Below are 12302 nucleotides of genomic sequence, written 5' to 3' on the forward strand. Positions count from 1 at the left end.
CCTATATCATATTAAAGTATTATTTTTCCATTTATATATGGCTATCTCAACAACATATTGGCTAACAATCCACATGTTTTTATTCTAAGGGGATCTACATGGTTTATTCTGTAAATCATGACTATTTGTTTGTACATTTTATTAAAAAGAGACAATGAAAATAAAGAGGGAAGCATATTTGACAAAGAATGTACTTTTTACAGGAAACGACTGGTTGGCCCCTGTCCTCTATAAAATATTTATATGGAAATTCGGCTCTGGAATGCATTTTTTTCCTATGTGTAGCCTTCGCCTTGGATATTACTCTCAGCGTCATGAGGTAAGAAGATAAGTTCGTCCCTTTTTCCTTCTGCGATCTGATTGGAGGAGTTGTTGTCTCAGGAATGTCATGAAACTATTGAAATAGCACTTATGTCCACAGTGTTAGTAGAATAGTTTGAGCATCAGAATAAAGAAAGAACAAACTTGAAAAAGAGTTTTCAGCGAACATAAGATTACTAAAACTATTCAACGAAGGGAATACACTTGGAGAATTTAAGAAGAAATAACGGAACAACGAAACTGAAAATCCAGGGCTTTCTTCAACTGATCGATCTGTGATTTATTTATTTTATTCAGGTTGGTCAATTCTAATAATAATATTTTCTTTAAATAACATGTAGCTTTTTAAAATATATTTATTACGTTTTTATAATGGGACTGTAATCTTGAGAAGTGTGTAAATGACAATACCTATTTAACAGTTTTTCTACTTTCTGGTTGAAACAGATTTCTGAGGTTTCAAGATGAAGCCGACAGGAGTATTTCTCCTTTTGGTGCTTTGGAATTGTGAGGGCAGCCGGGTGGCAGGTGAGTTTTTGGAAACTTGGGGAACATTATAACATTTTTGACAATATGCTTTTTAAAATCAACAATGGAATTATTCTGTTAAAAGTTGCTGCAATGTTTTATCTGTGAACTTGAAGTTGCCAAGAGAGACTCACTACAGTTTCTCCCTTCACAGAGATTGGAGATGATAACGGTGTATACGACCTATTCGAGCTTGTGAAGGTGAACAAGAGGCACCAAGGAGTTACCTTGGTAAAAGGCGCAGATCCCTACAGCCCAGCCTATAAGGTCTTGAACGCAGACCTGATCCCCCCGGTTCCCGAGATCTCCTTCAGGGACCTCATTGATTCAGTACAAGCTGAAAGAGGATTCCTTCTCCTCGTCAACTTCAAGCAGTTCAAGAAAACCAGGGGTAGTCTTTTGACTGTGGAGAAGAATGACGGATCAGGACCGATATTCGAAATTATTTCTAATGGCAAGGCGCAAACTCTGGATGTGGTATACTCCACCGGGAACAAGCAACAGGTAGTGTCCATAGAAGATGCAGATCTAGCGACAGGACATTGGAAGAATATCACGCTGTTCATTCAGGAAGATCGTGCCCAGCTGTTCGTAGGATGTGAAGAGATCAATATATCCGAAATAGACGTGCCCATTCAAAAGGTCCTGACGCATGAGGTTGCGGACATTGCCCGTCTGAGAATTGGAAAAGGAGCTGTGAAAGACAAATTTATGGTAAATATGACTTGATTCATGTGTTCATAAATACATTGCAAATAATGTTGTAATTATGTTTAAAAATAAATGTTACACTTCTGAAGTTTATAGCCTAGTTTGAGTAGCCCCAACCTCGTGGATTGCGCACTGCGCAACGTTTGGCGTCCAGAGATGTGATATTATTTTACATAAACATTTAGATATTATGATCCCTAAGGAAATTTTTTGAAAAGTTGTAAACGTGTTAATATGGAATAGCTCTAAATGGAATGTGTATTTGTGCAGGGAGTGCTTCAGAACGTGCGCTTCGTTTTTGGAACCACTTTGGAGGCAATCATGCGCAATAAGGGATGCCAAAGCTGTAAGTGTGATTTACAAAATGATAAATGTTATTTTTGCATTTAAATGTTGGAATTACTGTATAAGTTGATGTTATTCATTGCTTGTTAGTTGTAAAAATCTAAATGCATTTCATTACCAAATAGAATTACTAGTACCGGAATTCTATATGGCCATTAATAAAGTCTCTTCCGGTGGATGTTATTATGCTGTTCATGGAAATTACTGTCTGTCCTCCTCCAGCTGGAACATTGACTGATGTCATGACCCTGGACAACCCAGTCAATGGGTCTAGCCCAGCAATAAGGACTGATTACACTGGCCACAAAAGCAAAGGTGAGACCAGACTTCACTCTGCAGGGACAAGGTCATTTGCTCCTACTGGTCTGTGCTCATGTGAAGGAGGGAGGTGACTAAGTGATTGCTTTTTTCCTCTTTAGAAATTCAGCAGGTCTGTGGCTTTTCCTGTGAGGATATCACCAGCATGTTCAAGGAGCTCAAGGGACTCGGCGTGGTTGTTAAGCAGCTGTCAAACGAGCTCAACAGAGTGGTAAGCACAGAAAGCAGCTGGGTCTGTGCACTGTCATCCTTCCTCCCTCCCTCTCAAGTCTATCTGTTCCCAGTTAAAACCTCTCCACTGCACAGCCACTTGCCCTTGGAATGGCAGGCCCTGACAGATCATAATGGCTGCCATATGAATACACAAATATGTTTGGCTGTCATTGAATTTGTATTTGCTTTAGTTAAATCAAGCTATGTCTTCATCACAATGTTGATTGGTAATGTATTTATACTGGAACCTTGGCTCTGTAAAAGTTTCCATCCTATTGTCTAAACACATGTCCCTCTCTCTCCCTCCCCTCTTCTGTGTTCAGAATAAGGAGAGCACTCTGCTCATGAACCAGATGAACATCCACAGAGGGGTCTGTCTTCACAACGGCATCGTGCACAAGGACAAAGATGAGTGGACCGTGGACGGCTGCACAGAGTGTACCTGCCAGGTAGGTGTCATCACACTTGGTGGAATGCAGTTATTCAGTAACCCAGCCAGTAGTAAACTGTGTGAAAACCAGGCAGTAGCTCCTCAACCCCTTCTGTAATGAGGTGTTAATGGGCTCTTGTGTTTAGGCTCTTGTGACTAGGCAGTGTCTGTTTGCTAGCCTTCACCTCACCTCTAATGAGATGTTTGAGAGAATAGCAACAAAGCAGTAGGGGGGTTCTGCCCTGTCAAACCCCTCTCTCTCTCTCTCTCACTTTCTCTCTCACTAAGGGTGTTATCGTAGTTATCTATTTGGCTAGGTATCAAGAATGTGTATTTAATTAGTACATCTGCAGAGACCCTCTGTTCTGCCTTTCCCACTGTCACCGTCCTTCCCTCCAGACCCCCAGCACATTGCTTGTCCTGACCCTAGAGCAGGTGCACAGATCTAGGACGGTAGCACAGCGGGGATCCCCCTGCCCCAGCCAAACATCATCCCAATGTTCCCAAACATAGCAATTAGTCCTGGCAAAGCAGCAACCACTTTTGCGCAATGCAAAGTTAAGGGTCCAGATAATTTTCCCGGCCGTCCTTGTTGTAGCCGGACAGCGTGCTCTGGAGACAAACTATTTACTCATTTCAGCAATTCTCTCTATAGAACTCTGCCACTGTGTGTCGCAAAATCTCTTGCCCCCTGATGCCCTGTGCCAACGCCACCGTGCCCGATGGAGAGTGCTGCCCACGTTGTGGAACCCGTAAGTACTCTTCTACTGTTGAAAACAAGCCTGTAACAGTATTGTAGTACTTTTTTGTGAGGTGGACTTTAACTTTTTTTGACAACCTGCCTATCAGGTGTATTTTAATTTGGAAAAGTCTTCCTTTATCATTTGACAGTCATTCACATTCCCTGAGTACCCCTTGGAATGCCAGGTCTCAAATCTCCTGGGCTAAATTTATTCAAATAGACTCTGTTCTTTGAAAATCCTTTGCCCCCCTGGCTGAGCTCTGCAGTGTTAATAGCTCTCCCATTGTCTCTCCCCTCTAGCGAGTGACTACGCTGAGGATGGTTGGTCCCCCTGGTCTGAATGGACTCATTGTTCTGTGTCTTGTGGACGGGGAATCCAACAGCGAGGTCGATCATGCGACCGCATCAACAGCAATTGCGAGGGCACCTCTGTGCAGACCCGCGACTGCTACCCTCAGGAATGTGACAAGCGCTGTGAGTAAACCTACCATTTCTACTCAACAGTATCACTCAGTACCATACATCTCATGTGTACTGTAATAGCACATTAACTAATAATTATGTGTCTGTCCTTTACAGTCAAGCAGGATGGTGGTTGGAGCCACTGGTCTCCCTGGTCCTCTTGCTCTGTGACCTGTGGTGAAGGAGTCATCACCCGCATTCGCCTTTGCAACTCCCCAACTCCCCAGATGGGAGGCAGAGACTGCCAAGGACAGGGCAGAGAGACCGAGGTCTGCCAGAAATCACCTTGTCCAAGTAAGTAGAAGAGCAGCATCTAAACACATGTGCCTATCTATCTGTCTGGAGATACAGCTGTAACTCATCTCTCTCGCTGTACTTTAGTTGACGGAGTCTGGGGACCCTGGTCTTTATGGGACACCTGCTCTGTCACCTGTGGAGGTGGATTCCAGACGCGCCAGCGTCTTTGTAACAACCCCACCCCCAAATACGGAGGAAAGGAATGTCAGGGTGACGGCAAAACATCCCAACTGTGTGGAAAAGAAGACTGTCCTATTGGTACGAATTTTATTAATAGATTATGGCATTTGTTATTTTTACCTAAAAGTGTACAAATCCATTTTTGTTCAGTATTTTAAAATCAATATGCTTCTTCATATAGATGGCTGTCTGTCCAACCCCTGCTTTGCTGGCGCTAAGTGTACCAGCTTTGATGATGGTTCCTGGAAGTGTGGCGCATGCCCAGTGGGCTACACCGGAGACGGCATCAACTGCAAGGACATCGATGAGTGCAAGGAGGTCCGTGACGCATGCTTCACACTCAACGGAGTCCACCGCTGTGAGAACACTGAGCCTGGTTACAACTGCCTTGCCTGCCCCCCTCGCTACTCAGGACAACAGCCCTTCGGGAGAGGAGTGGAGCAGGCCACAGCCAAGAAACAGGTGAGACAAACTCTGGCTACTGCAACAAAATACACAAATGTGAGGATTTCTATTTATTCTAATGCTAGGAGGTCAGCAGCACATCTTAACCCTTTAGTATGTATCTCTCCCTTCCCCCTAGGTGTGCACACCCCGTAACCCCTGCCAAGATGGCAGCCATAATTGCAACAAGAATGCCAACTGTATCTACCTGGGTCAGTTCAGCGACACTATGTTCCGCTGTGAGTGCAAACCTGGTTACGCTGGCAATGGTCACATCTGTGGAGATGACACTGACCTGGATGGATGGCCCAACAAAGACCTCCTGTGTGTGGAGAACGCCACCTACCACTGCAAGAAGGTAGGAAGGATCACACCCCCAGCACTGCACAAAGTCTATCCCTAGCTTCTCCACTGTGTTATTGTGGTTATGGCTCTCTAACCAACCCTTTTTTTTCAGGACAACTGTCCAAACCTTCCCAACTCTGGACAGGAGGATCACGACAAAGATGAGCTTGGTGATGCTTGCGATCAAGATGATGACAACGATGGGATCCCTGATGATAGGGTGAGAGATCAAAACAGGACTTGGTTATCCACAAAGAAACCAAACACAGCAATCAGTAGTCCTTTCTCTTATGGGCTAGAGAAATTGGAGGAGTCAGGGGAAAGCGAGTAGCATATGAACAATGTAGTAATGGTGTTAACTTTTTCAAATTATTAGGACAACTGCCCAATGGTCTACAACCCCGCTCAGTATGATGTGGACAGAGATGACGTTGGTGATCGATGTGATAACTGTGTGCATGAGAGCAACCCCGACCAAGTCGACACAGACAACAACGGAGAGGGGGATGCCTGTGCTATTGACATTGACGGTGATGGTAAGAGATCATCACTCCTCCAACAGACAATGAAATCTCTGTCCTTAAAAGTTGTCATAGACTGATATAAATGTGTGTTCACTTCACAGGCATTCTAAATGAGAGGGACAACTGCCCATACGTCTACAATGTGGACCAGAGAGACACTGACGGGGATGGAGTGGGAGACCACTGTGACAATTGCCCTCTTGAAAACAACCCAGACCAGGTAACTGCAGCTTTCATCTTCTACTACATAAGAACCCAATCTTATCAAATATCTTGGAGGGAAGTAGAACTATCATAGAGCCCCGCCTCTAAGGACAGTAGCCATTGATTGCACCTGTGCTCAGCTTTAATGAAAGACAGGAATGTGAAAATGCGAAAGCTGGGAGAACAATGAGTGCAATTCTCCCCCTCTCCTTATTCAGTCCCCCCTTCTGAATAGATATGAATGTGTATGTGTGTGTGTGTGTGTGTGTGTGTGTGTGTGTAGTCTTGCCACGGTGCAAGGAAACAGGATTCTTGTTTGAAGAGAAATTACTAGCATACCTGAAGACACGGGGGCACTAGGATGAGGGATAGGATAGCACCTCTCATATTGAGGGAGATGACTTGAGTTGAGAGTGGTGAAATACATTCATTATGTCTGAGTGCATTGAAGTAGAGCCACGTTCTCATACAAGTGTGAAATAATGTGTTTTTGTGAAGACTAAATTAATTGTGTTGCTCTCCAGATTGACTCTGACTCAGACCGTGTGGGAGACAAGTGCGACAACAACCAGGACATTGATGAGGACGGTCATCAGAACAACTTGGACAACTGTCCCTATATCCCCAACGCCAACCAGGCCGACCACGACAAAGACGGCAAGGGTGACGCCTGTGACCACGATGATGACAACGACGGTATCCCTGACGACAAGGACAACTGTAGGCTGGCCTTTAACCCTGACCAGCTGGACTCTGATGGTGAGTCACTCTCTTCAGTAGCTCTATCAAACATTGGCGCCATTCAACTGACCTATTGAATGATTCATCTAGAAAGACAAAGTACTCTCTACAGAAATGCAGAGTCACAGAGATTACTATAGGGGTGGTTAGCTTGTTGTCTCCATGAAGAAATGTCTAAGTGCTTTTCTCTGCCTCCTCCTCTCAGGTGATGGTCGTGGAGATGTTTGCAAAGATGACTTTGACCAAGACAACATACTTGATATCTACGATGTGTGCCCTGAGAACTTTGCCATCAGTGAGACGGACTTCCGCAGGTTCCAGATGGTACCGCTAGACCCCAAGGGAACCTCCCAGATCGACCCCAACTGGGTGGTCCGTCACCAGGGCAAAGAACTGGTGCAGACCGTCAACTGTGACCCTGGCATTGCTGTTGGTACGTACTGTAACATATATATAACACCTTAGAAACTAAAGAGAACAACTACAAAACTACCATTCGTAGATTATGGGTCCATTGAGAAAAGTCCTAACCAACCTCTTTATTGTCTATAGGGTTCGATGAGTTCAACGCAGTGGACTTTAGTGGAACGTTCTTTATCAACACAGACAGGGACGATGACTATGCTGGATTTGTGTTTGGGTACCAGTCCAGCTCCAGGTTCTATGTGGTAATGTGGAAGCAGATCACACAGACCTACTGGTCCCACACGCCGACCAGAGCTCAGGGCTACTCCGGAGTGTCCATCAAAGTGGTCAACTCCACCACAGGACCTGGGGAGCATCTGAGGAACGCCCTCTGGCACACCGGTGACACTGCTGGACAGGTATGGTCAGCTTCAGTCCACATTACAAGCCCAAAGCACATAAGAGCAGTGAGAGAGAAAACCACAGGGTAGGAAACATTTCTCATGTCTTTTTGTTATTCCTCCTCTTAGGTGCGTACTCTGTGGCACGACCCCAAGAACATCGGCTGGAAAGACTACACCGCCTACAGATGGCACCTGATCCACAGGCCCAAGTCTGGACTCATCAGGTGAGCTCAGATTAGGTTTAGCTCTGAACTCTTTAGCTCCTCTGCCTTTACTGAAACCACATAAACTCCTGCTTTCATGTGCTAATGATCTCATGTCATCGTCCTTCCTTTCAGAGTTGTGATGTATGAAGGCAAGAGAATCATGGCCGATTCCGGAAATATCTACGACAAGACTTATGCTGGTGGAAGACTAGGCATGTATGTCTTCTCTCAGGAGATGACATACTTCTCAGACCTCAAATACGAATGCAGAGGTAAGATGCTTTCAGGAATGTTTTGTCAAACAAAAAAAATGACTTGCTCATGCCCTTTGAGTCAAAATATGTACAGGGTTTTAACTGATTCTTTCCTTCTCTTTTTCCTCCAGATTCTTAATCAGACTAGAGAGAGGCTCTTAGAAGAATGTATTTACCTGCTCAAATATAAATGTAACATATGACCTGGGACCATATCAATATTACTCTTTATTTTGCGACAAGCACATTGGTGGAATGGAGAGCAAGTGTGTGGGATTGAGGCAGAATGGACATAGGCTAACTGCCTGCCCTATGATGACTAGACCCCTGCACTAACAGCAGGTTGAGCATAACATTGCTCAGTGAAGAAATCAGATAGATTTCTCTGCACTTCTGAATTAGTTGCTATCCCTCTCTGGAGGGAGGTCTAAAGGGAAGAGTATTTTCATTATTTCCGAGCATTACTTCAGATCTGCTGTGGACTCAGAAGGACTTGACTTGTTTCCAAATGAAGAAAGCAGTAGGATATTTACTCCAGATGGGCCAGAGATGCCCCTTAAAGGAACTATTGAGGGACCGTGGACAGTATGGATTGGCTGATTCTATCAATGAGAGTGAATGTTTGTCTGCGTGTATGTTACCCATGAAGAGCTTTGTGATAAAGACACTTAAGCCAATTGTAGTCAAGGCATTAGCCATTTCAAATTCGGTAACTAAGTGGCTTCTAGTAGACCATTGCAGTTCAGCTCAGTATGAAGTATGTCTTCAGGGTTTGACCAGGCTTGCTAAGTGGTTTCTCAGGAAAGAACTCTAGATGATATATGGAAGGAGCACAGAAGCAGGACTAGCACCCAAAGCCAATATAGACTACTAGCGAACAACACAACTGCTATTTCGCCAGGATTCCAGGATGTCTTTTTTTTTTCATCTTAGCTCAGACATTAGTGGAGAGGGACAAAAAACACATGGGCCAGTCTAACCTGCCTTGAGAGGACTATTGTTACCAAGGTTGTACATAAGTTATTATTTATTTTATTTGCTACCAGTTGAGAGTATTGACGCATGATCCTAGAGTTAGGATATCTCTCATCTTTATTCATCTCTGTCTTATTGTCATTAAAACCCGTTCTAAATAACTGGAATCTTGAAACAGGGTATAAATCCCTCTAAAAAAGTCTTCTCAAAGCAGGATGCAGTATTAACTCTCATGCCAACCTTCCAAAATAGACAAATTAGGTGTCATTTAAATCCCATTGCTCTTCTGCACAGTATGTCAGACTTGTGTGCTTGAGAATGTGTGTATATTTCTGATGGGGAAAACAAAGGAAAACCTTCATGTACAAATATTACCTCATAATTTTTTGGATTGAACCCAACAAAACATGAGTACCTTTTTAGCAGCAGTATACATTGGTTGGCTTCTTTTTTTGTGTGTCACTGTAGTGCAATCCTTTTTTTATGATGTATATTAAAGGTTTTTGTAGCAGCAAATTCCCCTAACGTTTTAAAAACGTTTTCTGAAATATGTTGTGCTTTATGTATGTCCTGTGCATTTGTAATGGATAAATTATTGTTATGTTTGTCTGTTCTATGTTATGAGGTTATTTAATGTGTAGATATATGCTATTTAAATAATTTATCAAGAAACGTGACCCGTGTTCCTGATTGTATAAACTTGTTTGCACACTGACATGAGGATGTCTTTGGATATTGTTTTGTTTAGTATTTTTGACTTTACTATTAGTGACGCTTGTCTATAAACATTTTTACCATAGTTTTACCTCCCAAATGCTGTTTATACTTCTACCAGTTATTTTGTAATGTCAACCGAACAATAAATACATCAGGAAAAATATATTATCATTGTTTTTGTCCTTTGCTTGCTTATGGATTTATTTTCAGCTTTGATATGTACAGTACTATGAAGCATTAAACAGAAATAGGTCATGTTCTGTAAACTCTGATGGAATCTATCACTTGAGTCTGGGGAGTCCTTAAAGAAAGGGAGTACCCTTGAGAAGTCAACAGCATGGAAATTTAGGATGAACTAAAGCCCACATTCAATAGGACATTCACACTACAATATCCCCTTGAAAACACGATCCCACACCTAAGGAGACAAGGAATTTAGCAACAAAGCCTTCAAAATGATTCGTTTATGGAAAAAACTACATTGTTCATATGCTAGTTGCGTCAATGTCTACCACCTTATACTATTACAAATGTAGAGCTATTGCACAATATAACCCACAGCAATGTGTCTAGTTTTCTTGGAATTTCCCAGTGAATAAAACCTAAAATAGCTTACAGAGTCACACCTATCTGAGGCATTCCACAGACCTACAGCCTTTGCTCTTCGGCTTTTGTAGAGGTGCTAAGAGACAGTGAGCTTGTACACTGAGTGGACAAAACATTAGGAACACCTTCCCTTTTGCCCCCAGAACAGCCTCAATTCGTCAGGGCATGGACTCTACAAAAATTGCTGCAAGCATTCCACAGGGCTACTGGCCCACTCCAAAGGCAGGATGTCCTTTGAGTGGTGGACCATTCTTGATACACACGGGAAACTGTTGAGCATGAAAAACCCAGCAGCGTTGCAGGTCTTGACACAAACCGGTGTGCCTGGCACCTACAACCATACCCTGTTCAAATGCACTTACATCTTTTGTCTTGCCCATTCACTTTCTGAATGGCACACATACACAATCCATGTCTCAAGGCTTATTATTTATTTTTTACCTGTCTCTTCCCCTTCATCTACACTGATTGAAGTGGATTTAACAGGTGACATCAATAAGGGATCATAGCTTTCACCTGGTCAGTCTGTGTGATCCTAATGTGTTGCACACTCAGTGTATATTGTGTACAAATATAATTAAAGAGTGTTAATTCAGTCATTTTACATGGCACATCTCTGACAGTCAAAGGCAACACTGCAAATGCATGCCAAATCCAAGTCCAGACAGCCCCTGCTTGCTACTGCTCTCTTTACCTCAGAGTTTACCTCATTGTTATGGAATGGAAGTTAGCAGATCATACCTAGAGGACGGCATTGGCTACTCAAATCACTCTGATTAAACCATACTATTCTGTCAATACCTGCAATAAGGATTTGATAGGTTGCGACATCGGTTTCCCTTCAGAGACATACACTGACTAAGTGAATTGGTGTTAAACTGCTGTTGTGAAATCATAAGTAGATGGGTGCTTACATTTGTCCAATTTCACACATGTACAATGTGTATTATATTCGTGTGAATTGGAAATTTGCTATTTGAATATCCCACTCCCACTGAGACACCCTCCGAGAGTGGGGTCACGGCCAGGGATCAGCGATTATTGGCGGCGACCCTGGAGCAATTAGCGTTAGGTGCCTTGCTCAAGGTCACAGACAGATTCTTTGCTTGAGGATACAAACCAGCATCCTTTCGGTTACTGGCCCAAAGCTCTAAAACCGCTGCCTGCCGTCCAAGTCATAGGGCAGTTACGTTTCCGGGTACTGCAGGCTTCACTGATACCAGGGCGCAGATTTGGGGTGACTTTGGAAGTTCACCTGGTGAATGTGTTTTCGGGTTGACTAGAATGTGAGAATTCCTGAAGCTTAGAATTAAGTCTGGGGTCAAGGTGTCTAAGGCAGAGAGTGAACAGTGCAGGCCTCTGGGTGTCCAGGGGAGAGGAAAAAGAGGACCTTTGCTCGAGGGTCAGACAGTTGCAGGATACTCCTGTCGCTGTGCGAACCTGAGCATATACCTGTAAGAAACACGTCAACAGCTAATTCACCCCCAAAACTTACTTTCAAAGCTGACAGCCAGGTATTTTCTAAGGAGAATGCCAGATACATCTGTAATTAGAATAGAAATGGGGAGACACAGTTTGGTGGATGGAACAAAGGCCTTCTGCCCTTGAGTAACTCAACTGAGCTCTGCTTAGGACTCACCTATAGAAGCAGGAATGTATGGAATGGCCTCCCTATTAGGAGTGGAAGTTGTAATGGGTTCCCATTGTCCCCTTCAGCAGCAACAATGTCTGTCTGTTCACTCATTAGTACAGAAGGTATCCAACAGGGTTTGCCCAACATTGCCCCACACTCCCACTGCTCACAGCTAAACGCTTATGCATTTATTACATTCTGCAGTCAAAGAAATAAGTTGTTAAGTTTAATGAGACCATGAATGGTCTGTTCTCTTCAAAATTAGCAGGGGTTAATACAATGGGCTCTCCAACTGTT

General features: G+C 43.4%; 1 protein-coding gene across 1 annotated transcript; it reads left to right on the plus strand.

The window, feature by feature from the left end:
* Nucleotides 1-368: 368 nt before the first annotated feature.
* Nucleotides 369-9931, plus strand: LOC106587655 (thrombospondin-1). Its single transcript, XM_014176268.2, has 22 exons — nt 369-618; nt 769-849; nt 1004-1563; nt 1831-1906; nt 2128-2220; nt 2325-2434; nt 2760-2885; nt 3522-3618; nt 3909-4082; nt 4188-4364; nt 4452-4625; nt 4729-5009; nt 5131-5349; nt 5449-5556; nt 5713-5872; nt 5962-6080; nt 6589-6823; nt 7011-7238; nt 7358-7629; nt 7741-7838; nt 7953-8092; nt 8206-9931. Exons 2-22 carry the CDS (start codon nt 786-788, stop codon nt 8211-8213), a joined length of 3519 nt encoding a protein of 1172 aa, XP_014031743.1. The 5' UTR covers nt 369-618; nt 769-785; the 3' UTR covers nt 8214-9931.
* Nucleotides 9932-12302: the final 2371 nt, after the last annotated feature.

This window comes from Salmo salar, chromosome ssa01 (genome assembly GCF_905237065.1).
Source record: "Salmo salar chromosome ssa01, Ssal_v3.1, whole genome shotgun sequence".
NCBI classification, from domain to species: Eukaryota; Metazoa; Chordata; class Actinopteri; order Salmoniformes; family Salmonidae; genus Salmo; species Salmo salar.

Bases quoted from the DNA above. Each gene is read 5' to 3' on its own strand.
- LOC106587655 (XM_014176268.2), top strand. From the start codon at position 786: ATGAAGCCGACAGGAGTATTTCTCCTTTTGGTGCTTTGGAATTGTGAG. The intron at 4,365-4,451 runs GTAAGTAGAAGA...GCTGTACTTTAG, and splicing joins CCAGAAATCACCTTGTCCAA to TTGACGGAGTCTGGGGACCC. The intron at 5,350-5,448 runs GTAGGAAGGATC...CTTTTTTTTCAG, and splicing joins CCACCTACCACTGCAAGAAG to GACAACTGTCCAAACCTTCC.